Source organism: Eucalyptus grandis, chromosome 7 (assembly GCF_016545825.1).
Source record: "Eucalyptus grandis isolate ANBG69807.140 chromosome 7, ASM1654582v1, whole genome shotgun sequence".
Lineage (NCBI taxonomy): Eukaryota > Viridiplantae > Streptophyta > Magnoliopsida > Myrtales > Myrtaceae > Eucalyptus > Eucalyptus grandis.
In genome coordinates this window covers 50,377,818-50,402,062 of record NC_052618.1, presented here as the reverse complement: position 1 = coordinate 50,402,062, position 24,245 = coordinate 50,377,818, and the positions used below count along the sequence as shown (strand labels likewise).

General features: G+C 41.4%; 3 protein-coding genes and 1 long non-coding RNA gene across 4 annotated transcripts; 3 read left to right on the top strand and 1 right to left on the bottom strand.

The window, feature by feature from the left end:
- Positions 1-457: 457 nt before the first annotated feature.
- On the top strand, positions 458-3,584 carry LOC104434900 (calmodulin-binding protein 60 D-like). The gene is made up of 8 exons (XM_039317901.1): positions 458-531; positions 630-759; positions 1,461-1,513; positions 1,721-2,211; positions 2,310-2,380; positions 2,590-2,784; positions 2,975-3,146; positions 3,262-3,584. The coding sequence occupies exons 1-8, from the start codon at positions 458-460 to the stop codon at positions 3,582-3,584; spliced, it is 1,509 nt and encodes a 502-aa protein (XP_039173835.1).
- Positions 3,585-7,417: 3,833 nt separating this feature from the next.
- On the bottom strand, positions 7,418-10,012 carry LOC120295482. The gene is made up of 3 exons (XR_005552890.1): positions 9,156-10,012; positions 7,855-7,904; positions 7,418-7,532 (listed from the first exon to the last, which is right to left on the bottom strand). It is a non-coding gene; the product is annotated as an uncharacterized LOC120295482 (long non-coding RNA).
- Positions 10,013-13,705: 3,693 nt separating this feature from the next.
- On the top strand, positions 13,706-17,815 carry LOC104435216 (calmodulin-binding protein 60 D-like). The gene is made up of 8 exons (XM_018868616.2): positions 13,706-14,086; positions 14,170-14,245; positions 15,016-15,068; positions 15,276-15,769; positions 15,902-16,062; positions 16,183-16,389; positions 16,567-16,738; positions 16,945-17,815. Exons 1-8 carry the CDS (start codon positions 14,013-14,015, stop codon positions 17,373-17,375), a joined length of 1,668 nt encoding a protein of 555 aa, XP_018724161.2. The 5' UTR covers positions 13,706-14,012; the 3' UTR covers positions 17,376-17,815.
- Positions 17,816-21,626: 3,811 nt separating this feature from the next.
- LOC104430926 (dnaJ homolog subfamily B member 6) lies at positions 21,627-23,942 on the top strand. The gene is made up of 5 exons (XM_010043639.3): positions 21,627-22,120; positions 22,581-22,668; positions 22,798-22,868; positions 23,218-23,274; positions 23,492-23,942. Exons 1-5 carry the CDS (start codon positions 22,010-22,012, stop codon positions 23,663-23,665), a joined length of 501 nt encoding a protein of 166 aa, XP_010041941.2. The 5' UTR covers positions 21,627-22,009; the 3' UTR covers positions 23,666-23,942.
- Positions 23,943-24,245: the final 303 nt, after the last annotated feature.

Here is a 24,245-nt window from a genome sequence, read left to right as displayed (position 1 = left end):
CGCTAAGAATGGAAAATTCGCTTGTCTTCTAGATTATGCGATTAATGTACTTGTCAATCACTTGACACGGTATTGACCCAGTTAGTCAATCTTGGTCTTTACTGGGTAATTTCCGCCCAATCTTTTCTTGGGTCCAAAAGCGAGTCGATGGCGTTTGGAATTGTCAAAATGCTGTTACCAAGCGTGCGAAAATTAAGTTAGAAAACCTGAACTATTTTTGTTTGGTTGTGAATCTTTTTCGAAGATAAATAGAACTATCCATTACTCGTGTCAATGCCATGTTGATTGTTAGTGGTTTCAAAGTTGAAGCTCTTTTGAACCATCCATTTCTGTGGTGAGCCAATCTTCACTCCCCATGTGTTTTTTGCTGGTTTAGTAGTGCCGGTTGCTGTATTTATAAATACTGCAAGTTTGGAAACTCTAGACTTAAATTTGAAGTGGTGTTTATTCTCAGGAGATGGCGAAAAGGCAACTTCAGGAGGGTGGTTCCGGATCTTCGGCTCGAGGATCAAACAGAAGGATTAACATTAAGTAGAATTACTTTAATAGGACCATTGTATTCCAATAGTAGTGTCTCTGAGTGGGCATTATGATAACAGACCTGATTCAGATTCTTGATTACTTTGCAGTCATTGGAGAAATATGAACGGTGGACTGTTGCCGGGTGAATTTGCATCTTTTATCGAGCCTCTCTTTCGGAAAGTGGTATGCTATGCCTCTCAGTCTCTAGCTGTGTTGCTTGAGAAGGACTCAAGTCCGGTTCTTCACAATTTGATTAATAATTTCATACAACTGTTATGCTTAGTGTGTGACTCATCGGTTTTTCTAATAGGATTTTACAATTCATATCACCTGGCTTAGTGATTTTCAGTTGGCATGTCGTGGATGTAGTTCGGATTTTTAAAGAGAAGATTGTTTTCTATGTGGTGATTTAGATGTTTGGTCGGCAAAGTGAACATTTTAATCTAGGTCACTTCCATTGTAATCACCAAATTATATGGTTCAGGCGAAGGAACTTTTTCATCACAAAGATGTAGAGGATCCTGTCCGTGTCTTGTTTCTTATGAAAGATACTTCATGACGTCCTGCTATGCTCCATTTTTTTATATTATTTGTTTCTGAAGTGATTTGTTTGTTGGGTTCATTTTGGTGTAAAGATCTGTGAATCCTGTTCTCATCACTAAAATCCAAATAAAAAGGAAATATTTATTGATCCTCACCTCTTTTTTTATGAATCTTTTTATCGAACGATCAAATGAATACTTCCTATTTCTAGTTATTTATTTAGATTGGTATGCTATGCAGAAGTCCTTTGTATTTGTAAGCATCGCACGCTAGGAACGTAAGATTTGTCCTGCACGTAGTCCAATGAAATCGCCTTTTTTGAGCGTGATGCTAAACAGGTCGAAACTATCGTATTAATGTCGCTTTGAATCTGATTTACATTCTGCATCAAACAGGTTAGTGAGGAAGTGGAACGTGTGATCTCCAGCTTTCATGATCCACCGTTAAGGTCAGTGTTCCTTGTAGTTCTGCATCAACCTCCAAGGTTGGCTCCCAATCAAACGAGGCCCTATTGATCTTGTTTCGTATTAGCATTTTCATACTAGACACACTACTCTGGTTTCAAGTACAAGATAAGTTCTTTTCCGACATCATATCGACACTTCAACAGTCCCAATGCACAGGAGAACTTATGTATTTCTAGTCTATATCACAGAGCACCGTCTAATCCTGTTGGAACTTCTGAAGAAAGCAGTTTGCGACTGCAGTTCGTTACCAAATTGCCGACAACCATCTTCACTGACAGTCAGATAGAAGCTGAGGATGGTACTCCTCTGAGGATCGAAGTAGTAGATTGCAGGACCAATGAGAGGGCAAGTGGCCCTCTATCTTCCATAAAGCTCGAAATTGTCATCCTTGATGGCGATTTCGGGTCGGGCAAGGGAGAGGATTGGACTGAGAAGGAATTCAATTGCAATATCGTTCATGAAAGGGAAGGGAAAAGGCCATTGATAACTGGGGTGCTGAATGTGACCTTGCAAGGAGGAATTGGTTCCCTCCGTAATTTAATCATAACCGACAGCTCGAGCTGGATGAGAAGTCGGAAATTTAGGTTAGGAGCTCGAGTTGTTAAAAAGGTTTCTGCAGAAATAAAAATAAGGGAAGCAAGAAGTGAAACTTTTGTTGTTAAAGATCATCGAGCAGAGTGTAAGTTTGCAATGCCCTGGTTTCGATGCCATTCATTAGACAATAGCATTTTGATTTTTGACCATTAATTCCTGATTCTATCTGTGGACCTTAAAAAGACTTAAAGATTGACAAGTTTTTTCTAAGCGCAGTGAACAAGAAGCACCACCCTCCATCTCTGAGTGATGAAGTATGGCGTTTGCAGAAAATAGCTAAACACGGCCCTCTACATAAGTGCATGAGTTCAAGAAGAATCAACACTGTTCAAGATTTCCTCCAGTTGCACGAAGTCGATGCATCCTCTCTGAGAAACGTAACCTCCATTTTTCTTTGAGCCATGCTAATCTTGTTCTTTACATGTCATTCTAAGCATTATTAACTACCAAGATGTCATCTCAGATACTTGGCACTAGGATCACCAATCGGACATGGGAGAAGATTGTCAGACACGCCATCTCAGATAACAAGATGTACGCTTACTACCAAGATTTGAACAAGGCCAGCATACTGTTCAATTCGGTAATGAAAGTTACTCAAGCAACACTTGACGGCCAAACTTACCAGTCTGTAGACAAACTGACCCACTCTCAGAAGGTACATAAATCAGAACCTGAAACTTTACTGTCGAATACCTGAGTGTCAATCTATCTGGAACTATAGAAGGGCCTGTATTCATTGGACTAGTTCGTTTACCTGGCAGAATGTATAACACAAACACTTTTCTGAAAATTCGTAATTAGTTGTTTGATTTTGGATTCAATCAAACCTGCTGATCCATCGACAGATTCTGGTGCAGAACTTAAGAAGGCAAGCTTACCATAGCAAGAATCAATGGGTGCCGCTTGATTCCCTACCCAGCATCGCTCCTTCGAGAGCCCTCACCAACTTACCTATAAAGCCGTTAATTGGCCTGAACCCGCTTCTTCATCATCCAGATTACACAGTGCTAAACCAAGGTATTGTGATGTTATTTCACTTCTATCTTTTTTCTTTTTGGCCTTCTTAAACTTTCATAGGAAAGTGTTTCTATTTCTCTAATGGCACATCCATCATTTTGCATCTCTATGGTAGCTGAAACCGAACCGCATCGTTATTTGGATAGACCTGAAGTGACTCCCGAATGTAATTACTCCAGGGCTTCAACATCGCACTGCTACAATGTCACAGAGAAGAGAAAATTAGATTGTCTGGGGCTAGAGAGTCATATCATTGCAAAAATCTTGGATCCGACCGTGGCAAAGAGCTCGGCGAGGCAGGATGTTTCGTCCCGTTGTAGTGCTGGCAAAAGCAGTCATCATCCTGGTTACTCTCAAGGACCGTTTGCCCTGGAATTTCATTCATCTCCTGAGGACCTCTACAAAGTGCCATCTCAGATCCCTGGCAATTTCTGTTGAAGTGTTCAATGTGCTCTTTTATCAAGTTATTGTATGGGTGGTCATAAATAAGACATTAAAATTTTGCAAGTGATTTCATAATGTATAAATAGAACAATCGATGTACTCTTTTATCAAGTTACTGAGTAACCGACCAAAAAATAAAGTTATTGAGTAAAGATGTTTTTTAGTATTTTCTCTCTCCCACTCTTTTGAAGTGCCTAGAACATCTACATAATGTCATAGCCACTATATCTGCCATCAACTTTTTTACTCTAGCAGAGTCCGTTCGTTTCACAGAAAATGAATTATTTAGAAAGCTTTTTTCAAAAAATAATCGCTTCTATCATTTATAAAAATCAATGAATGGAAAATTTTAATATCACCCACGAAAATAATTAGGCATAGATTATTAACGATAATAAAAAAATTTCTATTGACTAATTTTTTAATCAATATAAATAATCATTTTTCGAAAAAGTGTTTTCCAATTCACTTATTTTCCATGAAACAAACGCACTCTTAGACCACCACCCTTCTCCGTTGTTCCAAGTCTTTGTTTTTCGCAATTAAGTAAAGTACTCCAAATACAAAATATGGAAAGGTGTCTATAACTTCCCCACCCGGACCTAACCGCACTCTTTCGTATACGTCAGGAGTCCATTGATGAGAAGGGGCTAGGAAGGAAATTGCTATTTCAATTTCAAATATTAAAAAAAAAAATATTGAGATCCCACTTCCTCATGAATTTATCTTGAATCGGGATCTTTTGGTTCAACATTATCTCTAATTAGAAAAGTAAATGCCTGAGCTTGAGAAGCTTCTAGCCCAGTAGGTCCGTATATTTCACTAGGATAAGCGGTATTATTGAACCAGACAAAGCAACAATTGATACTTCATTAATCTTACTGATTAGTGTACCCGTTGTATTTGCTTCTCCTGACGGTTGGTCCCACCGATCTTCATCCTCAAGAGAAGCCACAACTGTTGCTTTTCAAGAGGTAGCATCATCGTCCTCTGCTTGTTGCGGTCCTAGATCTGCTCTGGTTATCCCTAAGAGCAACTCTATCTCGTGAGTTGCTAGTCTCTCCGTCATCATCGTCTGGGGGAGTTGTCATTTAACGCAACTCCCTCTGACGATGGTTTTGCTTCTCTTTTTCTGATGATCTTGTTATCATGACTTGTCTCCTTCTCATATACTCGCAACACATACTATCTACTTGTACTGAGGCTTACTTGGTAGCTCGTTGCACTCAATAAATCACGCTAGCTAGAATTGATTTTATGCTCATCGACGAGGGCTAAAATAACATTCGAATGCCAGGTGGTCTTATAAGTCATATTATGTATATACTAGTAAAACATGGACAGGTGTTGCATGTGTGCGAAAAGGTGGTAATGGCTTTAGTGAAGTATTTTGGGGATGCGAACCCTGAGTGCCAAAAGTTGGCACGAAGGGACACTCAAGTGTCAAAAATTACGAAAGGTACACTTAAGTACCAAAATCAAAGCAAAATTGGTCACTTGAGTGCTAATCCGGCCAAAATGCTGACGTTGCATTTTTCCAACGAATCGAGCTCAAAACGACGCCGTTTCGCACACTGACGTGGCCAAATAATGCAAAAACGGCGCCATTTTGGGTTGATGTGACACAAAAATAATATAAAAATTAAATAAATTTAATTTAAAATTAGATTTAGTTAAAATATTTAAAATTAATAAATTAAAAATTAAATTTAGTTAAAATATTAAAAATAATAATTTTAAAATTAAAAAAAATTAAAAAAATTAATAAAAAAAAAAAAAGGGCGATGGGCGAGGCGGCCCTCGGCCACCACCACCGCCTCCTCGCCGTTCTTCAGGAAGGGCCGGCGACAAAGGAGGGAGGGTCAGCCGATGACCCCTGGCCGACCCGACGAGGGTCGGCGGCCCCACTTGTTAGGCGGGCCAAGGGCTGCCACTAGTCGAGCGACCCCTAACGAGCGGCAACCCTTGGCTCGATCGAGCGAGGGCCGCCAACCCTCGCCGACCCTCCCCCTCCGTCGCCGGAAGGCGGGAGGCGAGTGGTGGCCGAGGCCGCCCTCAACCACCGCCCCCACCCTTCTTTTTATTAATTTTTTAAATTTTTTAATTTTAAAATTAATTTTTAATATTTAAACTAAATTTAATTTTAAAATTATTATTTTTTATTATTTTAACTAAATTTAATTTTAAATTTAATTTATTTAATTTTTATATTATTTTTTTACCACGTCAACCCAAAGCGACGTCGTTTTTTGCATTATTTGGCCACGTCGTGCAAAAAAACATACTAAGCGTCGTTTTGGGTTCACTTCGCCAAAAATTCGTCGGAAAAATGCCACGTCAGCCTTTGACTGGACTTTGGCCGAGTGGCACTTAAGTGATCCGTTTTTCTTCGAATGTGGCATTTGAGTATACCTTTCATAACTTTTGGCACTTAAGTGTCCCTTTATGCCAATTTTTGGCACTTGAAGCGTTCTTTTGCCAAGTATTTTGTTATGAAGTATAAAATAATTAATATGGAAAGGAATTATTGGTAGAACTATTCTAGCGAAATTGTGCATGCCAAAAAATAAAGATATCTCGATAGTTGATTTTTCTTTAGGAAGGTAGTTATAGAATAGAAAAGATTTAGATTTTAATATTGTATAAGAGATATAATTAGAATTATTGACTTACGCAGTTGTCCGCAACTACAGCATATATCGCATAAATATTGGAGGATACATAATCATGAAGGAAAGAGATTTGAGATCTCCAATAAGTCTTGTTCCATTTTTATGGTGGGGTCATGTTCTAATCTTCAAGAAGAAAAAACAATCATACACCTACTTTAACATTTCTTAAAATTTTATTTGGTTGCAAGTCTTATATAGACAAGTAATGTCACGCCCCAAACCCCGAGCGCATGCCCATCCCTCTTTAGTCGATAAAATTTTGCGACTTTCCAAGACTAGTCGCCGACCCTTTTTTATTTTATTGCACATGTGAAAGCAGATTATAAATCCCATGATAATAATTATCTCGTGATAGAAAATCAGGACAATAGATTCACAACAAACATGCTTTTATATATACACCGAGGCCAGTTTGGTTCAACTTTGGGGAAATGGTTTTGCATTTCCCCAAGTATCTTTAGAAGAATGGGCATTTGATGAATGCTGAAGTGTTTGAGAACTCTTATTTTGGTGCAACATTTTGCAAAGTAACTTTGAGGTGAAAAGAAAAAGAAAAAAAAAGAAAAGGAAAAGGGAGGAGGAGATGTTGACGCAGAGAAGGGGAACGAGTGGGAGGCAATTGGAGATGGTGGGGGAGGTGGCTGGTGGCTGTGGTGGGGGAGGCGGCTGGTAGCAGTGGTGGTGAGGAGGCGAAAGGTCACACAACCCACGCACCGCCGTCGCGTGGGTCGCGGCCTCAGGCGGCGTCGCCTGGGTTGCGCGACCCATGCACCGCCGTCCTGTGGGTCGCACGCCCTTAGGGCAACGCCACCTAGGGCAGCGCGACCCTCGCACCGCTGTCGCATGGGTTACGCAGCCTCAAAGCGAAATCGCCTGGGGCCACGCGACCCACGCACTGACGATGCGTGGCAACTAGATCTAGCCGGCTAAGCACCGCTTAGTCCGTCACGTGGGTCACGAGACGCCGCCTGAGGCCGCGACCCACGCGACAACGGTGCGTGGCAACCGGATTTGGCCGGCTGAGCATTGCTTAGCCCGTCACATGGGTCGCGCAACACCGCCTGAGGCCGCGACCCACACGACGGCGTGCGTGGCGGCCGGATCGACCGACTAAGCACCGCTCAACCCGTCACGTGGGTCGCGCGACCGGGCGACGCCACCTAAGGCCACGACCCACACGACAGTGGTGCGTGGCAATGGCGGTGTGTGGTGACAACAGTGCGTGGGTGACCAGCTCCAACCGGTTGAGCTCCGCCAGCTGAGCTTCGATCTGAACAAACAAGGAAGACAAGGAAGACAATGAACAATTGTTTTTTAGGGTAAAACAGGAAAACTAAATTATCAGTGAGGGCAATATTGGAAGAAAAAAAATTCATTAAACCCCCCACCAACATTCCACAGCATTCCAAATGCTAGCATTCCCCAAGTATACCTCCAAATCTTTGAACCAAACGGCTGAAATTTTTCCCAATGGGCTTTCGGGATGAAAGCCCTTGTAATCTTGGCCAAACAGGGCCTGAGGCATGTACAAAAGTCTATGGCCAAAAGACTACAAAAGACTGGCCTTCCAAAGAGAAGCAATCCTAACTGACCTATGCTTCCGATGACCTTCTCTCAGCTCCAGGTCCTCCACTCGACGACCCTGAAAATGTTGTTCCACAACGGGGTGAGATATAATCTCAGCGAGTCTAAGCTCTAAACCCCAATTATGAGAGAAATACGCTAAGGAGCGTCCTAATCACACAATCACGCATACAACATAGAAGATTTACCTCGCTTCAGTTCCTCCCTGCAAGTTAGCATAATTCATATACATTAGGTATAGAATTGATACACACAACAATTGGATCGCATCACTCAACTCAATAAATCACAGGGGTCTAGATTATAGAGCCAAATCGTTATGACACGTTCTATACCATGTCACATAATTTTGTCCAATAATCCGGCGCATCTATCTCACTCAACATGCGTTCCAATTGATAATTTCACCCACTCGAGGGTACGGCCTACTAGAAGTTCGACGGTCTACTAGCGTAGCCAGGCATCCTCTCGCCCCATTGAGCATGGTTACGTCTCTCTCAGAGACGACTTTCTCAAAGAAGTATAGATCCATAATCTACTGCGACCCAAATCCCACTAAGTGGGTATCCCGTATAAGGTAACGTCCATCCAATACGGTTCGGGGACAGTTTCTCTTAGTCAGCACACGACCACTCAATCACCATGCATTGCGTTCAAATGCCTCAATTAAAATAGTGATCTCGGCCTATTTTCTCCGTATTAAAAACACTCAGTAAAAATAGTCGTGTGTGGGTATACAGTTAGATTAAAATTGGAAAATTCATAACATTCTTTTCAAAATCCCATTGGTTCATATAGTATATAAAACCATTTTCGGTGTTTAAAACCCAACATCCGGGATTTTCTTGATAAACATCGAAATTCATAAATTTTAGAATAATTGACCAAATTTCCAATCGGCACTCAATTTTCACAATTTAACACTTGATTGTAGAAATTAACCACACCATTGCAATCGGCACGAAATTCCGATTCTTGCTATCCCGACCTAATTTTTGGAAAAATAATTAATAATTAAATAATTACTGAAATTCATTAAATAAATCAATTTAAATTCTAAAAATACTAACCTAGGCCAGAATCATTAAATTAATAACCAATAAGGACTCGAAAAAATTCTTGAACTCTTTTAGATAAATAGTATAATTTATTTAGGCCTTAGCTAAACCATGCTAACCACCTAAGATGCTCAATTAAATAATTACATTTCTAACTTAATCTAACTAACCACCTAATTCCTAATAAAATAAATCTAAATACCCATTAAACGTCATTAGCTTACTAAGTAGAGTTTAGAGTAAAAACTTACCGGTTAATTGCGGAAACCGGTTCACTGCAACGGCGGCACGATGGCGGTCGAAATCTTAATTTTCGGCAGCGTCAACAAACTCTCGGGCCGGGCCTAAAATGGGCCCAATAAATCTCAGCCCAAGCTAAGGTTTATTCTTGATTTTGGGCTAAACCCAAGTTGGGCTGGGCCTGCTGATACAATTGTAAATTGGGCTAAGTTTGGCTAGAATTCTGCATGGGCTAAACTGAGGGCTTCGCTGACCTCTTGGGCTGCTGACACGGGCCTCAAATGGACTGGAGTTAACGGGCCTTGTTGAACCGAACTGAGCTGAAATCATGTGGGCTGAAGACGTATGAACGTGCTGGGCCAAATTCGCTGGAGGTGCCGCTTCGGTTGATCGATGCTGGACGAAGGAGCAGTGAACGAAGGAGATGCTGGGGATGTGTGGGTTGCAGCTGTCGATTGGGGGTGTTTCAGTCTTCGTGGACAGCTACTTCGTTGGAGTCTTCAAGCAGCGATGTTGAAGAAGAACGAAGCGGCAAAGATGAAGCTGCTTACGGTCGTTGGACGGACAACCAGGAGACACGCGGCAGAGGGGATAAGTCGAAGTGGAGAAGAGGGCGAGCTGCTTCGGTGGATTTTGCTGGGTCAATAAACCAGTGGAGAGACTCCACTGGTTGACCAAACTTGGCAGCCAACGGCAACTCGAGAATCCAGTGGGGAAAGGCTTCAGTTTGTGGCTTCTGTGGCCGAGAGAGAGTGTGAGTGGAAGAGGGGCAGAGACGTGGGTTGGTTGATCAAAAGAAAGAGAGAAAAATGAAAGCAAAGTTGAAACCAACGGAGAGGAGGGTTCGATCGAAGGAGGAACAGGGTAGATGGCCAGCGTGTGTGAGAAGCTAAGGGGAAAGAAAGTCAAGGAGAGATATCTATTCCATTAATTGATGGTCCGCCTAAAGCCCACATTAATATCCTAATGTCCCCACTTACTTTTTGACAAGTAAATTCCACCATTAAACCAAATTTAAAGCCAAAAATTGCTATCTCCTTATAGATCCGAATTTCACATTTTGGGTTCAATTTCTTCACTCAATTCCCAAATTGAGGTCAATTTTGATAAAGAAAAATCCTATATAATTTCTGCAGTCCTCGACACTCAAAGGCGGCAGAAAGTCAAATTTCCATCGATTTAGCGTTTATCCAATTTCCGTTAATTTTCTGCAACGTCCGTATCGATTTTCATAAAAATCTCGGAATCTCTGAAAAATCTTCAGAGGATGAGCCAACGTTCCTAAAATAGCTCGTGACACTACAGAACTTTCAATTTTTGAAATCGGGTTCAAATTCGCAGTTAATTTCAATCCGGCGCGTTTTTAGCGTGATCTAGTCTACTATGTAACTTTTAGGAATTTTTTGTACAATTAACCCGTAATCGATTTATCTTGTATTGGCGACTCTCGATTATCATGAAAATCTCGAGGTATCAATTATGGGCACCAGGTACCAAAACGATAGAAAAATCATTCTAATGCCAATCGACGAGTATTTTGCAATTAGATGAAATCACCCACACTCTAATTACACATCTCAGTCAAGTCAACCTATCTCCGGTCAACCACTGGGATTCACCCTAGTGGCCACCCTTTCAACACGGAAGAGGGAGGTGAGGGGTTCAAATCTCCACCTTCTCAGGGGGGATGGGGTGGGGATGCGTAAGTTTCAGGAGTGGGTTTTGACTCTCACGCCCTGCACGAGGCAGGGCAAAAGTCTGAGAGTAAGTGTAGAGTAGGAATAGAGTAGGACTGACCAAATATATATATATCCGGTCTCTAATCGATTTCGACAGTGCCATAATAACCATTGCAGATCAACATAGTCGAGCAGTCAATTCCTGGTCAAATTCTCAAGTCCATTCCATTTAGATTCCTTAATTGCTTTCCTAGATTGTCCAATTATCTCGTGAGTGATCGGCTCAGATAATAGCACTATCGGCGTGTCGACGGAAGGCCCGATTTATTTAATCGAAAACGAATTCTAAAACTTCAGGATGTCACAAGCAAAAAGTCTCTTGCAACGCTAAAGAAACTAGACTTTTCAATGTAACTTACCACATAAAATATGACATTTCGCAATGTTGCAATATTAACATCTTAGTCATGTCAAGAAAAGACAAATACACGGATGAGCTTACCATTCATATTATGTTATGTGAAACAACAGCAACAAATTCGTGGAAAAACCTTTCAGTCTTGTTAATGATAGTGTTTATTCGGGTTATTCCTTCCCTCTCCTTTCACTCGAGTTGTTTCCTCCCTTCACTCCAGTCCATTCTTGGACATTTTATAGTGCAAAGACATAGAGGACATGCATAGATTTCTATGTTTGAACAGTTCCTTCATATACAGAAGGCGACGTCCATGTGGAAATTAAGGGGTTTGTGAAAGTGAATGTAGTCCCAGGTCAGTTAGATTTCTATGTTTTTCTTGTACGTTCAAATTGACTGATGAGCCAGTTGGGTTCTATCTATGAACACACACTTTCATATGAACTAATGGCACCATTTCTTCAAGAAAACAAAGGTCAAGATGAATTCTAGGCTAACCTACTTCAGAGGCAGTATCACAGAAACTGTGTCGCAATTCAGTTGAGATTCCACATTCTCTCATCTCCAAATCGAAGCAGATCAGGTCCTTCTCTTCCGGTCAAAATGAACCCGCGGTCCGAAAAGAACATGAAATTCAAAGGCGCTCAAGTTTTCTGTGCAGACTGGGGTAACGTGTTGATGACAAGCCGTGGAAGATTTTCCCAGAATGTTGTCCCCCACCCTCGAATTTTCCCTGAAAATCATGTTGGCTAATCATTCGAACAGAGAAATAGCGCAGAACTTGTGATGTTACTCGGCTTGTCCCATGACCAACCAGCGAAAGTACATTCTGTTCGGAAACGTGTGCGCGCGTGTATCCGACTGCACATCACAGACATCACAAGGGCCAACCGCTAGTATGCGTACCCACCAAAATTAGAAAATCTTCATTCATTACATACATATCTTCACCATTGTACATATTAGGGATAATTACCAAAAAACAAAGTTGAGAATCAATTTTATGAATGTCACTTCAGACCTAAATTTTTCAATTTAAACAATTTAATCATAGACTTTTCAACGACTTACCAATTTAATCCTTCTAAATAATTGGCCAACAATTATTGATGTGGAAGTCAACTGTCCTAGGTGGCATAGTCAATGCTGATGTAGATAATTTTTGTAATTTAAAAAAAAAAAACTTAATTTCAAAAATAAGAAATTAAAAGTAAAGAAATCAAAAAAAAAAAAAAACGTAAAATTATTCATGTTAGCGGCTGATTGTACCATATAAAACAATCAATACTCACGTCAATGATTTCCAACCAAAATTAGATGGAATGATTAAATTAGCAAATAATTAAAAAATTTTAAAAATAAATTAATAAAATTGAAAATTTTAACACTAAATTGACATTCGTAATAGATTTATGACTTTCTTTTGGTAATTTTCCGTGTTTCATCCCAATATTGTCAATGTGGAAATGGGTTTCTTCTATAGCTGACCATTGACGAAGACATTTTTTCATATTCAATTTGAAATCGCGTGGAGAGCAAGAATAGTCACGGTCCTTCCTCGTGTTCTCTTCCCTATTTTCTTGGTTGCCCCCATGCCTTTCAACTATGATTTCACCAAACAAATAGGACCCCATGTATTAAGCCACACCGGAATTCAGAAGATACTTTAAATGGGATCCAATGCATTTTAACTACGATATCAATTGTTCGATTTAATTGATTTTTTGAACTTTTCAATCATATCTAAAAGTACTAAACGCTTGATAAAATTAGATATTCCACATTAAAATCTATGACGTTTTTTATCCTATCTCTATCTCAATACTAGTCCTTAAAACACCCGGCTTTAGCGCACATGAACATTTCATCTCTTCTTCTTTCCTTCCGGGTAACTAATAATTATGCTATCACTATTTTTCAATGTAGGCCATAATCAGAACATGGATGGTCAAATCCCGATTCATGCATGACCATGTTATCGGCCACGGACAGCGACAAACCCTGCCCCGTGGAAACCCTGCTCCGACAAGCAAGGAAAATGTACGTAGTGCCCCCACACTACTTATCACCCTAGACAACCAGATAGTCTAACGTTTGACCCGATGACTTCGTGAACAGAAAGTTCGACTGACGAAGACGGGGAACAGTCAAAGTTCGGACCTTGAACGCCCGTTCCTCCTCAGTACAACGCCACTCCGCGGGACGCGGTTGCTCGGGAACTTTGCCTGTAACTTCCGAAAGGTTTCTCGATCCCATCGTTCCCCGGTACGCGTCGATGCCACCGCGTGCCTGTAAATTTTCACTCTCTCTCTTGAACCCCACATCGAAAGGACATTTAAAAATGACTCTTTTTTATCTGGGAATTTCCTAGATTGTGCCATTGATGTAGCTGTCGTTCGTCGGTCAATCTTGGTTTTTACGGGCTAATTTTCGTGCAGTTCTTGGGCGTCCGTCCTTAATTCCGTCGAGGAGTCCAAAGGCCAAGTTCCTGGCGCTGGGAAGCGTCCAAAATGCGATCTGTTGGTATCGGCACACGCAGAAGTGCGGTTGAAAATTTGACCTGTGTTGGGTTCTTTTTTTAGATTTTACTGAATGTCATGTCGTTGTTAACGGCTTCAAACTAGAAGTTTCTCTGTACCTACCGTTTCTGTGGTGGGCCAATCTTGAGTCCTATATATTTCTGGTGGTTGGGAGTAGTGACTGCTGTATCTATGCACACTGCAAGTTTTACAAATTTTTGACATGAATCTTAAGTTTCCTTTTATTCTCTGGTGATGTCGAAGAGGCAACTACAGGAGGAGGATAAGGAGGGTGGTTCTGGAGGATCAGCAAGAAGGCCTAACATTAAGTAGAGTCACTTTACTAGGGACCATTGTATTCCAGTTTTAGTGTCTGTGACTGTGAATTATACTAATCTTGATTACTTTGCAGCTATTTGAGAAATGTGATCGGAGAGCTGTCACCGGATCAATTTGCATCATATTTCGAGCCCCTCTTTCGGAAAGTGGTATGCTATGCGTATCGTTCACTAGCTGTGTTGCTTGAGAAGAACTCAGTCTGTTTCTTCACAAATTAATCAATGATTTCAAATTACTGTTATGCTTAGTATGTGACTGTTCGGTTTTTTATATATGATATGATGATTCATTATATCTGGCATAGTGATGTTTGGTCAACAGTTCATGGATGTACTCTGGATTTACTATTGAGAAGGCTGTTTTCTTGGGGTGATTGGGATGTTTTGGTCAGCAAAGTGGGCAATTTAATCTGTGTCACTTGTCATAATCGGCAAAGTATCTGGCTCAGACAAATACTTTTCAACCCAAAGATGTAGAGGCTTTTGTCCATCTCTTTTTTCTTCATGAAGTCCTGATCTGCTCTTCTATTCTAGATTAAGAATGTTTCAGATATCTGTTTTTAGAATAAATTGTTAGTTGGGTTCATTTCCATTGGAATAAAGATCTGCGAATCCCCTTCTCATAACTAAATTCCAAATAAATATAAAGAAGCATTTTTTTGCCCCTTTGCCTCTTTTTTGCCATGAAGGAATGAATCTTTTTGTCAACGGTCAAATGGATTCTTCCTCATTTATTGTGATAGGTATGCTATCAAGTAGTTCCTTGAATTTGAAAATATGGTATCCCAGGAAAATAAGATCTGCTCTGCAGATAGTCTAACGAATCCACCTGTTTGTGATCATGACGCTAAACAGGACGAAACTATTGGTATTATTAGAAAATTTCACTTTGAATCTGAGTTGCACTCTCCATCAAGCAGGTTAGGGAGGAAGTGGAACGTGCAATCCCGTGCTTTCATGATCCGTCGTTAAGGTCAGTATTCCATGTATTCCTGCATCAACCTCCAAGATTGACTGTGAATCAGAGGAAGCCATATTGATCTTGTTTTGTATTAGTTTTTCTGTACTAGACACAGTAATCTAGTTTCAAGTTCAAGATAAGTCGTTTTCCAATATCATATCAACAATTTAACATCCTTTATGTACTAGAGAATTTATGTATTTCTAATCTATATCGTAGAGCACAATCTAATCCTGTTGGGACTTCTGAAGAAAGCAGTCTTCGACTGCAATTTGTTACCAAATTACCAGCAACCATCTTCACTAACTGTCAGATAGAAGCCGAGGACAGTACTCCTCTCAGGATCGAACTATTTGATGGTAGGACCAATGAGAGGGTTACAAGTGGCCCCCTATCTTCAATAAAGATCGAAATCGTCATCCTCGATGGAGATTTCGGGTCAGATGAGGAAGAGGATTGGACCGAGAAGGAATTCAATGGAAAAATCACCCACAAAAGGGAAGGGAAAAGGCCATTGGTAACCGGGGAGCTTACTGTGATGTTGCAAGGAGGAATTGGTTGTCTCCGTAATTTAATCATCACCGACAACTCGAGCTGGATGAGATGTCGGAAATTCAGATTAGGAGCTCGAGCTGTTCAAAAGGTTTCTGCAGAAATAAGAATAAGGGAAGCGAGAAGTGAAGCTTTCGTTGTTAAAGATCATCGAGGAGTTTGTAAGTTTGCAATCATTAGTTTCGTTGCCTATCATTTTATGATGACATTTGATTTTTAGCTGCTAATTCCTGATTCTTTTGGTGGAACTAAAAAAGACTTAAAGATTGACAAGTTTTCTCTGTTATGTGTAGTGAACAGGAAGCACCACCCTCCATCACTGAGCGATGAAGTGTGGCGTTTAGAGAAAGTAGCCAAAGACGGTGCTCTACATAAGCGCATGACTTCAAGGGGAATCAACACTGTTCAAGATTTCCTCCAGCTGTACGAAGCTGACGAATCCTCTCTAAGAAATGTAGCGACCATTTCTCTTCTACCCGTGCTAATTTCCCCTTTTCTGTACACGTTATTCTAAGCATTGTTGACCATCAATTCCACTAATTCCCTTTTCTGTACCCGTGCAATGTTATTTCAGATACTTGGTGATCGGGTTGCTAACGGAATATGGGAGATGATTGTCAAACATGCCAGGACCTGTGTGGTCGACAATAACAAGACATACGCTTACTATCAAGCTTCAAACCAGGCCGGTATACTGTTTAACTCAGTGATGAAAGTGGCTCAAGCAACACTTGACGGCCAAACTTACCAGTCACTAGACCAATTGACCCACTCTCAGAAGGTACATAAATCATAACCTGAAACTTTCATATCAAGCAGCAGAGTGTCAAACTATCTGGAGCTACAGAAGGGCCTGTATATATCGTTCTTGTCCATTCATACCACAACCACTTCGCTTAAAATTCGTAAGTATTCCATTTGATTTCGAATTTGATTGAATCTGCCGTTTGGTCGACAGATTTTGGTGCAGAACTTAAGAAGGCAAGCTTACTGTAACAAGAATCGATGGGTGCTGCTTGATGCCTTACCCAGCATCACTCCTCTGAGTGCCCTGACCAACTTGCCTATGGAGTCATCAATTGTACTGAGCCCGCTTCTTCATCATCTAGATCACACAGTGCCAAACCAAGGTATTGTGATGTTATATCACTACAATCTTTTTTCTTCTTGGCCTTCTTAATCTTTCATAGCTCACCGTTCCTATTTCTTTGTCAACGTCCATCATTTTGCATCTATGGTAGCTGAAAACGAACGCATCTGCATTTAGATAGACCAGAGATGACTCTTGAGTTTACTTACTCATTGACTTCACAATCGCCCTGCTACAATGTCACAGAGAACCCACAATTAGATTGCCTGGAGCCACAGAATCATATTATCGCGGCTATTATCAATCAGACAGCAGCCAAAAGCTTAGGAAGGCAGGACTTTTCGTCCTATTTTAGTGCTGGTGAAAGCAGTTATCGTCCTGGTTACTCACAAGGACCGTTTGCGCCAAACCATTCGTCTCCTGAGGAGCTTTTCATAGTGCCATCTCCAATCCCTGGCAATTTGATGGGGCCACTGGAGCACACTTTCATCATCGGATCGAGCAGCAGGGCAGATTTTGGGATCTGTCCATCTGGCACAGGTTTCAGAGTTTGGAATTCTAGAATCTCGAAGCCCAGAGCAGCGTGGTGCAAGATCCGTGCCGTGGTGAAGTGGGGATCAGTTCGGCGTGTCGTGGCTGCAAAGAGAACAGCAATGTTCAATTGGGCACATTATTAAGCTGTATACATGGAGAGCCCATCCCCCAAGAGAATTTTGGGTGCTCTAGGAGCACAAAGCTCTCATCCACCCAAGCCAATCATCACGTATGAAGTATCAACAAACAGAAAGGAGGAAATTCATGATACTTGATCGCAGTGATTGTCTTGGGTGGATGAGAATGTCTTGTTCGGGGAGGCACCAAATTTCTCCAGAGCATCTAAGGTTAAGCTGCCCTAGATGCATCAACTTAGAATAATGCCTCATCACTGCAGTTATCTCTATTGTGTTATCTTGAGTACCATTTCATTTTTTGAATTAAGTTGTGCACCATCAACATGGGGCTGCCAGTCTTAACCAGTCTTAGGAAGTATCTCAATACAGGGGTTTTTTCTTCAAGAATTGTAAGCCTTTTGTTTCCTTCTTCAAGAATTGTTCGGCATTCTGTTTGTCCTAACCAACCCATCATCCCTTGATTTATCAGTTTAATGTTCTGATATACTAAGCACACATTTCTTTGCTTTATAAAATATTGTGAGTATTTTACTTTTGCGAGATCTAAAGTTTCTTCCATAGGCTTTGCTATTATTGACTTGCAATATTATGTTGTAACTATTGGAGTCACAAAGCCCAAAATTTTGACAGTATTTAGTAAATGTTCTTCTATCGCCATTGTAGGTTCTTGTTTTCCACGTAACATTCCACCAAGTTCCTGTAGAATCAGATCCAAGACCGCTTCAAGACTTTACTTTCCAGAGAATGTTTTTGGGTAAGAAAAGAAATGAATTTTCTCTTTCGAAATTGAGCAGTTTAGCTTTCATCTGCGAACAGTCGAAATGGAAACAATTCATCTTTGTCATTGAAGATCGTGCAAGACGCACAAAGGTTCCTGTTTGATCAATGAAAAGCAATTATTTGATTGTGAGAGTGAGTTCTAACGGAAGAAATAGGCAGAGAACCAAAATAGTAATCTCGATCAGAAAGATCTGAATACGAACATGTAAAGGAAAAGGCGTATCAGCAATCTAGGACGCTACACATGACGTGAGACTATACCTAAAATCGTTGATGGTGTTAAGCATGTTTTAGTTCCTAGATCTGCCGTAGATAACAGCGCTGAAAAGTGAAATTCTTCTCATGGGGCAAGTTCTTGGCAAGAAATTGAGCATTGGATTTATGTCCTTGGCGGTGAATATGTTGTGGGGACAAGAGGAGATTGAGAATGGAATGTTCCTTATGAACTTCCCCTCTTCCGGAAGATTGCACACTATCCTCTTGTGCTGAGAAAATGGCAGCCTGAACTTCAAAGTTGGGAGGTCTGAGCGAAAACTGTTGTTTGGGTTGGGCTACAGAGGTTTCACCGTATTTTCTGACATTGGAAGGCGGTCTTGAGGGCTTCTTCATAGGTGAGAAAGGACTGAGGCAGGGTGATCCTTCATGGTATCTTTTTGTTCTGGTGATGGAGTTTTTCCAAGAACAGTTCGATAATGCAGCAAGTCAAAAGGCAGATCAAAATACCATTCTCAGTGCTCTAAGGTGAAACTTACTCACTTGAATTTTGCCAACGATTTTGATGATCTTTTTCAAAGGGGATATGAATTCTTTAAATGAAATTCTGGCATTGTTTCAGAGACTTGAGCACATGTCAAGTCTTAGTCTTAATCCCCAAAAGTCTCAGATGTATCTAGCTGGCTTTCAAAAAGGCCAATTGCCAGTTGGATACCTTGGCCTTCCTCTGATTTTAGCAAGGTTAAGATAATGGAGAGTGTAAGCCTTTGTATACTCTTCGAATGAGTTCTTGGACAGTCAGGCATCTCTCTTGAGCTGGAAAGACCACAACTCGTTAATGAAGTAATCTACAGCTTGGCAAATTTTGGGGTGAATTTTTTGTTGCCAAACAATATTGTCAAAAACAATTAGAAGCGAGAGTATTTCTTCCTTTGGAAGGGAAAAATCTGAAAATGCTTAAGCCTTGGAATCTTGCTTGTATATTGCAAACGTTTATGGAGATATTGCTGCAGGCTGGACCCATTTGAGTGGCCTTGCTCGACTGTTTCTTGCTTAAAAGGCCAATCTATTTGGGAAGTGAATCCAACTGGCGAGAGTAGCTACGCCTGGAACAAGTTAATTAAAGCGAGGTCTGTTTTAAAGCCTCATATCAAGTGTCTCAATGACATTCTGGAGGATATGCATCCTGGAAGAGTGGTAAACGATTTCACCTCGAAATCACATGCTAAATTTGTTGCGGTTATCGAGGGCAATGAATGGCTATGGCCACTGAAAAGGTCTGAACATTCGGGTCGAGATTCAAACTGCAGTTTGCAACCATATTTGTCCGGGTAAATTCACCTGACAGGCTCTTGTTTACTGGTTCCACGTCTGGCTCATTTACTCAAGCTGATGATAGGACTTCAACTCGAAAGAGGAAGAAGAAAGTTAAATGGCACAGGCTCATCTGGTTTCACCCAAGTGCACCTAAATTTGCTTTTCTTTCTTGGCTTGAACTGCTTGATAAGCAGCTGTCCATCCGAGAAAGAATAGCCAAGTGGAGTTCACGAGGGCCCGATCAATGTGTTTTGTGCAGGTCTGCTTCTGAATCGAGACGACACTTTTTTCTTTTATTGCATGCTCTTTCTTGGTTGTGGCTTGATCTTCCATGCTGCTTCACCTGTTATTTGCTGCCGGTGTAGTGTTAAAGTCCTGTTCAGTGGAAAGTGTGGCCTGTGGGCTTGTTCTTCGTTATTGATGACCTTTTCTAATCGACTTGGACAATCTGTGAGATTTGGCAAATTTTGGGTATGAGTCGGATCAAGTATCGTCACTAATTTGTAACGCATATAAATGAATTAATTTAGATCAGATTATTTTCATTCCAACCCGTCCATTAAACAGCCCTATTTATAACTAGAACTTGGGGTTTGAGTGACCTTTTGGGGCATATTGAAGGGACTGCTTGTAGTAGAAGCAGTTCATCCACGTTGATTTGCGCCAGTAGGATAGTCTCCTACAATTTGTTCGGTAAGATTGCTTCGTATTTGGTAGCAATTACAATTTATCCATCCAACTAACTTGGACATGTTAAAAATCAGATTTTTTTTATAAGGAATACACATTGATGATCGAAAATGTTTGTTTGTATGATATATAATGTATATACGATCAAATTACTTGAGGACAACACAATGTTTATTTATTCAGAACGACTCAAATATTTAAATTTCAATGAAGTTACTAGATGTATCCAATCTAATATATTATACTTAAAGTGACTTTTATACATTAAATGCATTAAATTTCAATGAAGGGAGCATTTTTTTCCAAATGAAAAATTAATAATTTTTGAAGAAAAACGAACACTTAAAGAAAAATCTATTAGCAATGAGTAGTAAAATTGACCTATAAGAAATGAGAAATTAATTTTAAAAAATTAAGAGAAAAAGCATTTAAATAATTGACCTTTTTATGATATAGATATTTAGTATAATATGAAAAATAATGAAATTAACAATAAAAGAACGATAGAGTAAGTATTTTATAATTTCACATGAATTGATTTTACCATTCATTATAGGTGGTGTGATATATTTACAAAAGAAAAAATATTACTCGTATATCTATTGAATAATATGGAGGGAAAATTTGACTTTCTCAATGTAACACACCTTAAAAATTAAATTACTTGAAAGACTTGCCCCACCACTAAGGCTCAGTTTGATTCATGTATTTCCTATCCTAAAATCAATAATCCCACGCCATTCCAATCTTAAACTTTGATCAAATTTGTAATGTCATTTTTAAATTTTTAATTTGTTCAATGCAATTTATAAAAAATTGATACATATTTAATTTAGTTTTTGGCCTATATGAAATGTTCAATATTATTATTTCATTAATTCAAGTTTAAGAACAATAATAAATATCTTCATACGTTCTAAAGATTAATTTGATTATATACTAAAATTTTATAAATCATATTAAATAAAGGATATTGGGCTAAAATTAAAGCTTCAGGAATTATATTATATGGTCCGTCATCCTTTCTTTGTTTTTTAAGTCAAAACTGCAATAACTAAAATCGACACGCAACCCGGACCGAAAGCCGCAACGTGCGTGCCAGGCGCCCGGCTGGGCGGCCGTGGGGGCCCCCGGCCCGACACGTGCGCCAATGGCAACCCCCGTAAATTGCCCCCAACACGAGGGCCGATTTCCACAAGCTTTGCCCGAAAATATCTTCCGCCATCTCAGACACGTCCCTATGTTTCTAACCCCGGAAACTCCGAATTTTCTCGAACTTTCTCCTCTCTCTCTCTCCCCCCTTGCCCCTCCAATCTCTATCTCCATCTCCACCTCGGAGAGACGCCGCAGCAAGATATTTTCTCTCTCCTCCCACCATCCCCTCTTTCTCTCTCTACCCTTTCAGCGCTTCGATGCGGGCATAAAGCTGGCCAGTCCCCTCCCCTTCTCTCTCCGTCGGCGGCCGAGGCGGGCGATGTCGTGACGCCATCCGAGACGAGGGCGGAGAGGAAGAAGAAGAAGAAGAAGAAAAGGGCGGCGAGCGAGCGGGCGAGCGAGACGATTCGACTCGGCGTTCGTGCTTTGTTCCCGAAGCGTTTTCTTGGGTCGCTGCCGAGGGTGGGGGCGTTGCTGGGGGAGCGATGGACAGGGGGGGAGCATCCGGCGCCGGATCTTGCTACTACGCCGTCCTCGGGATTCGCAGGGACGCCTCCTCCTCCGACATTAAGTCGGCTTACCGCAAGCTCGCCATGGTAACTTCTCCCTCCGGTTCCGTCTCGTCTTGATCTTCGGACCCCTGTCTCTGTTTTTTCAAAAAAAAATCTTTTTTGGGGTCCTCTGGCGGTCGAGCTGTCGACCAATTGGAGGATTTCGCGGAGTTGCTTGTTCTGGAATCGGATGCGGCGCTGGTTAAGCTGAGATTCTGTCGGATATTGCTCGTTTGGATGGCGTTTTTCGTTTAGTGCAGGGACTGCCCTGTTCGGTCGCATTTCTGCTCGAATTTTTGTCTAGAGAGACGTGGCTGATTAGATGAGTTTCTTCGTTTGGAGAATTGTTAGTTCGAGTTTAGCTTAGCTGAGACTGTCAGATGTTGCCGAGGCGATCTTAGCTGTTTGATGAAATTCCGTTTTTGATTGAGATGCATGAATTGCTCGAACTACTCGGTTCAGTCGAATCCGCGCTTAATTTCTGCTTTTATCCTGTTTTGTGAAGAAATGGCACCCGGACAAATGGGCGGGGAACCCGCAGGTCGCCGGCGAGGCGAAGCGGCGGTTCCAGCAGATTCAGGAGGCTTACTCTGGTAAATCCCCCCGCCCCATTTCTGCTTGCATAGTCAACTCTGCACTACAAGATACGCGATTACATTACATATACATACGGTGAAAAGAATTCTTTTTTTTTTGTGGGTGCTGTTTGCGGGTGTTGCCAGTGCTGTCGGACCAGAGCAAGAGGTCGATGTACGATGCAGGGCTCTACGATCCGCTCGAGGAGGAGGACGAGGTCGGTCTTAGCTCACCAATTTTTTCCAGTCATTTTAGGGCCTTTTTTTTTTGCTGTGTTCTCTTTCTTTATGGGGAGTTTTGCCTCCAACGACATGAAAAACATTGCCTTTGTTAGATACGTTGCTAGTTGTGCAGGATGACGTCGTGTTACACATGGGTACTAAAGTTCAATGCTTTCTAGGTAGATAGTGCTCGGGAAGGACAATGGAAGAGATCCATTGTTTATCAAGTGAAAAATTCTTTTCTTTTTCTTTGATTTTCCGGTGAATAATGATGGGTTTTTCTTTTTCTTGGGATGTCATCATGATCCCGTCCTGGGGCCTGAATTCCTTTCCGACATGAACCAGGACTTCTGCGACTTTATGCAAGAGATGATCTCCATGATGAACAACATCAAGGACGAGGTAGGTCCGATCGCTCCGCTCCCGCTCCGCTTGTGCCCTCTCTTTCCTATCCGAGTGCGGTAATTGTCAATTCGGGCGTGATTTGTGCTACGTAATGATTCAATGCACCGCACGTTTCTCTTGGCATTCCCAATGATCTCAAAGCTGACGGTCCAAAAAAGTCATACGAATCGCTGTCACGAGTTACGCGTCGGGTTGGATATTTTTCTGGTTGCAGGGAGGCAATAGCTTTGAGGACCTGCAGAGGATGTTCCAGGATATGGTGGGTGGCAGTGGGGACGGCAGCGCCGGGTTCGACTACATGCCCGATCCGACGGTGGCCTCGAAGAAGCCACGCGTGAGCGCTTCGAAGGCAGGCTCGGCGAGGCGCAGCGGTTCCTCTCGCCATTAGGTTAGCTCCCCCCTCCTCCCCCAGGGCACGCAATGCACCAACTGATCAATGTAGCTCTAAATCCTCTCCAAAACACCCGCCTCTAACTGTTAGCATTGAAACATTGATTTAACGCCTTAATCCCTGATTAAAAAGACCTGATTTTTGGTAGTGGCGGTGGTGGTGGTGGGGTTGTTCGGGTGGTTTAGGGCGGGCTCTTGTGGGGACCGGACAGTCGGGATATTTCGGTTTGATTGTTAAGGAAATGGTAATGAAATTTATGTTCGGGCTTTTGTCTTGGTGAAATCTTGTCTTTTTTTCATGTGGTGATTCGCTCTCTCTCTCTCCCTCTCTTTTTTGAAGGGTGGTGGATGAGAGGGGGAAGATATTTTGTTGCGATGCTTGGTCGACGGAAAGGTGCGGGCACTGGGTGGCACCACGCGTCGCTCTCTCGATGGATCGACGAGTTGACCAAAGGGGCCCGTGGTCGGCTGGTGGCCGTAAGAATCGTTTGGCCATTTTGATTTGACACTCGATGGTGATGATGATGGTCGCAATCTTTTGTGTTGGTCTACGGCTTTAGATATTTCTACTATTATGC

Bases quoted from the DNA above. Each gene is read 5' to 3' on its own strand.
- LOC104430926 (XM_010043639.3), top strand. From the start codon at position 22,010: ATGGACAGGGGGGGAGCATCCGGCGCCGGATCTTGCTACTACGCCGTC. The intron at 22,669-22,797 runs GTAAATCCCCCC...GGGTGTTGCCAG, and splicing joins GATTCAGGAGGCTTACTCTG to TGCTGTCGGACCAGAGCAAG. The intron at 23,275-23,491 runs GTAGGTCCGATC...TTCTGGTTGCAG, and splicing joins TGAACAACATCAAGGACGAG to GGAGGCAATAGCTTTGAGGA.
- LOC104435216 (XM_018868616.2), top strand. From the start codon at position 14,013: ATGTCGAAGAGGCAACTACAGGAGGAGGATAAGGAGGGTGGTTCTGGA. The intron at 15,069-15,275 runs GTCAGTATTCCA...TCTATATCGTAG, and splicing joins TTTCATGATCCGTCGTTAAG to AGCACAATCTAATCCTGTTG. The intron at 16,063-16,182 runs GTAGCGACCATT...ATGTTATTTCAG, and splicing joins ACGAATCCTCTCTAAGAAAT to ATACTTGGTGATCGGGTTGC.
- LOC104434900 (XM_039317901.1), top strand. From the start codon at position 458: ATGGCGAAAAGGCAACTTCAGGAGGGTGGTTCCGGATCTTCGGCTCGA. The intron at 760-1,460 runs GTTCTTCACAAT...TGCATCAAACAG, and splicing joins TTGAGAAGGACTCAAGTCCG to GTTAGTGAGGAAGTGGAACG. The intron at 2,785-2,974 runs GTACATAAATCA...ATCCATCGACAG, and splicing joins AACTGACCCACTCTCAGAAG to ATTCTGGTGCAGAACTTAAG.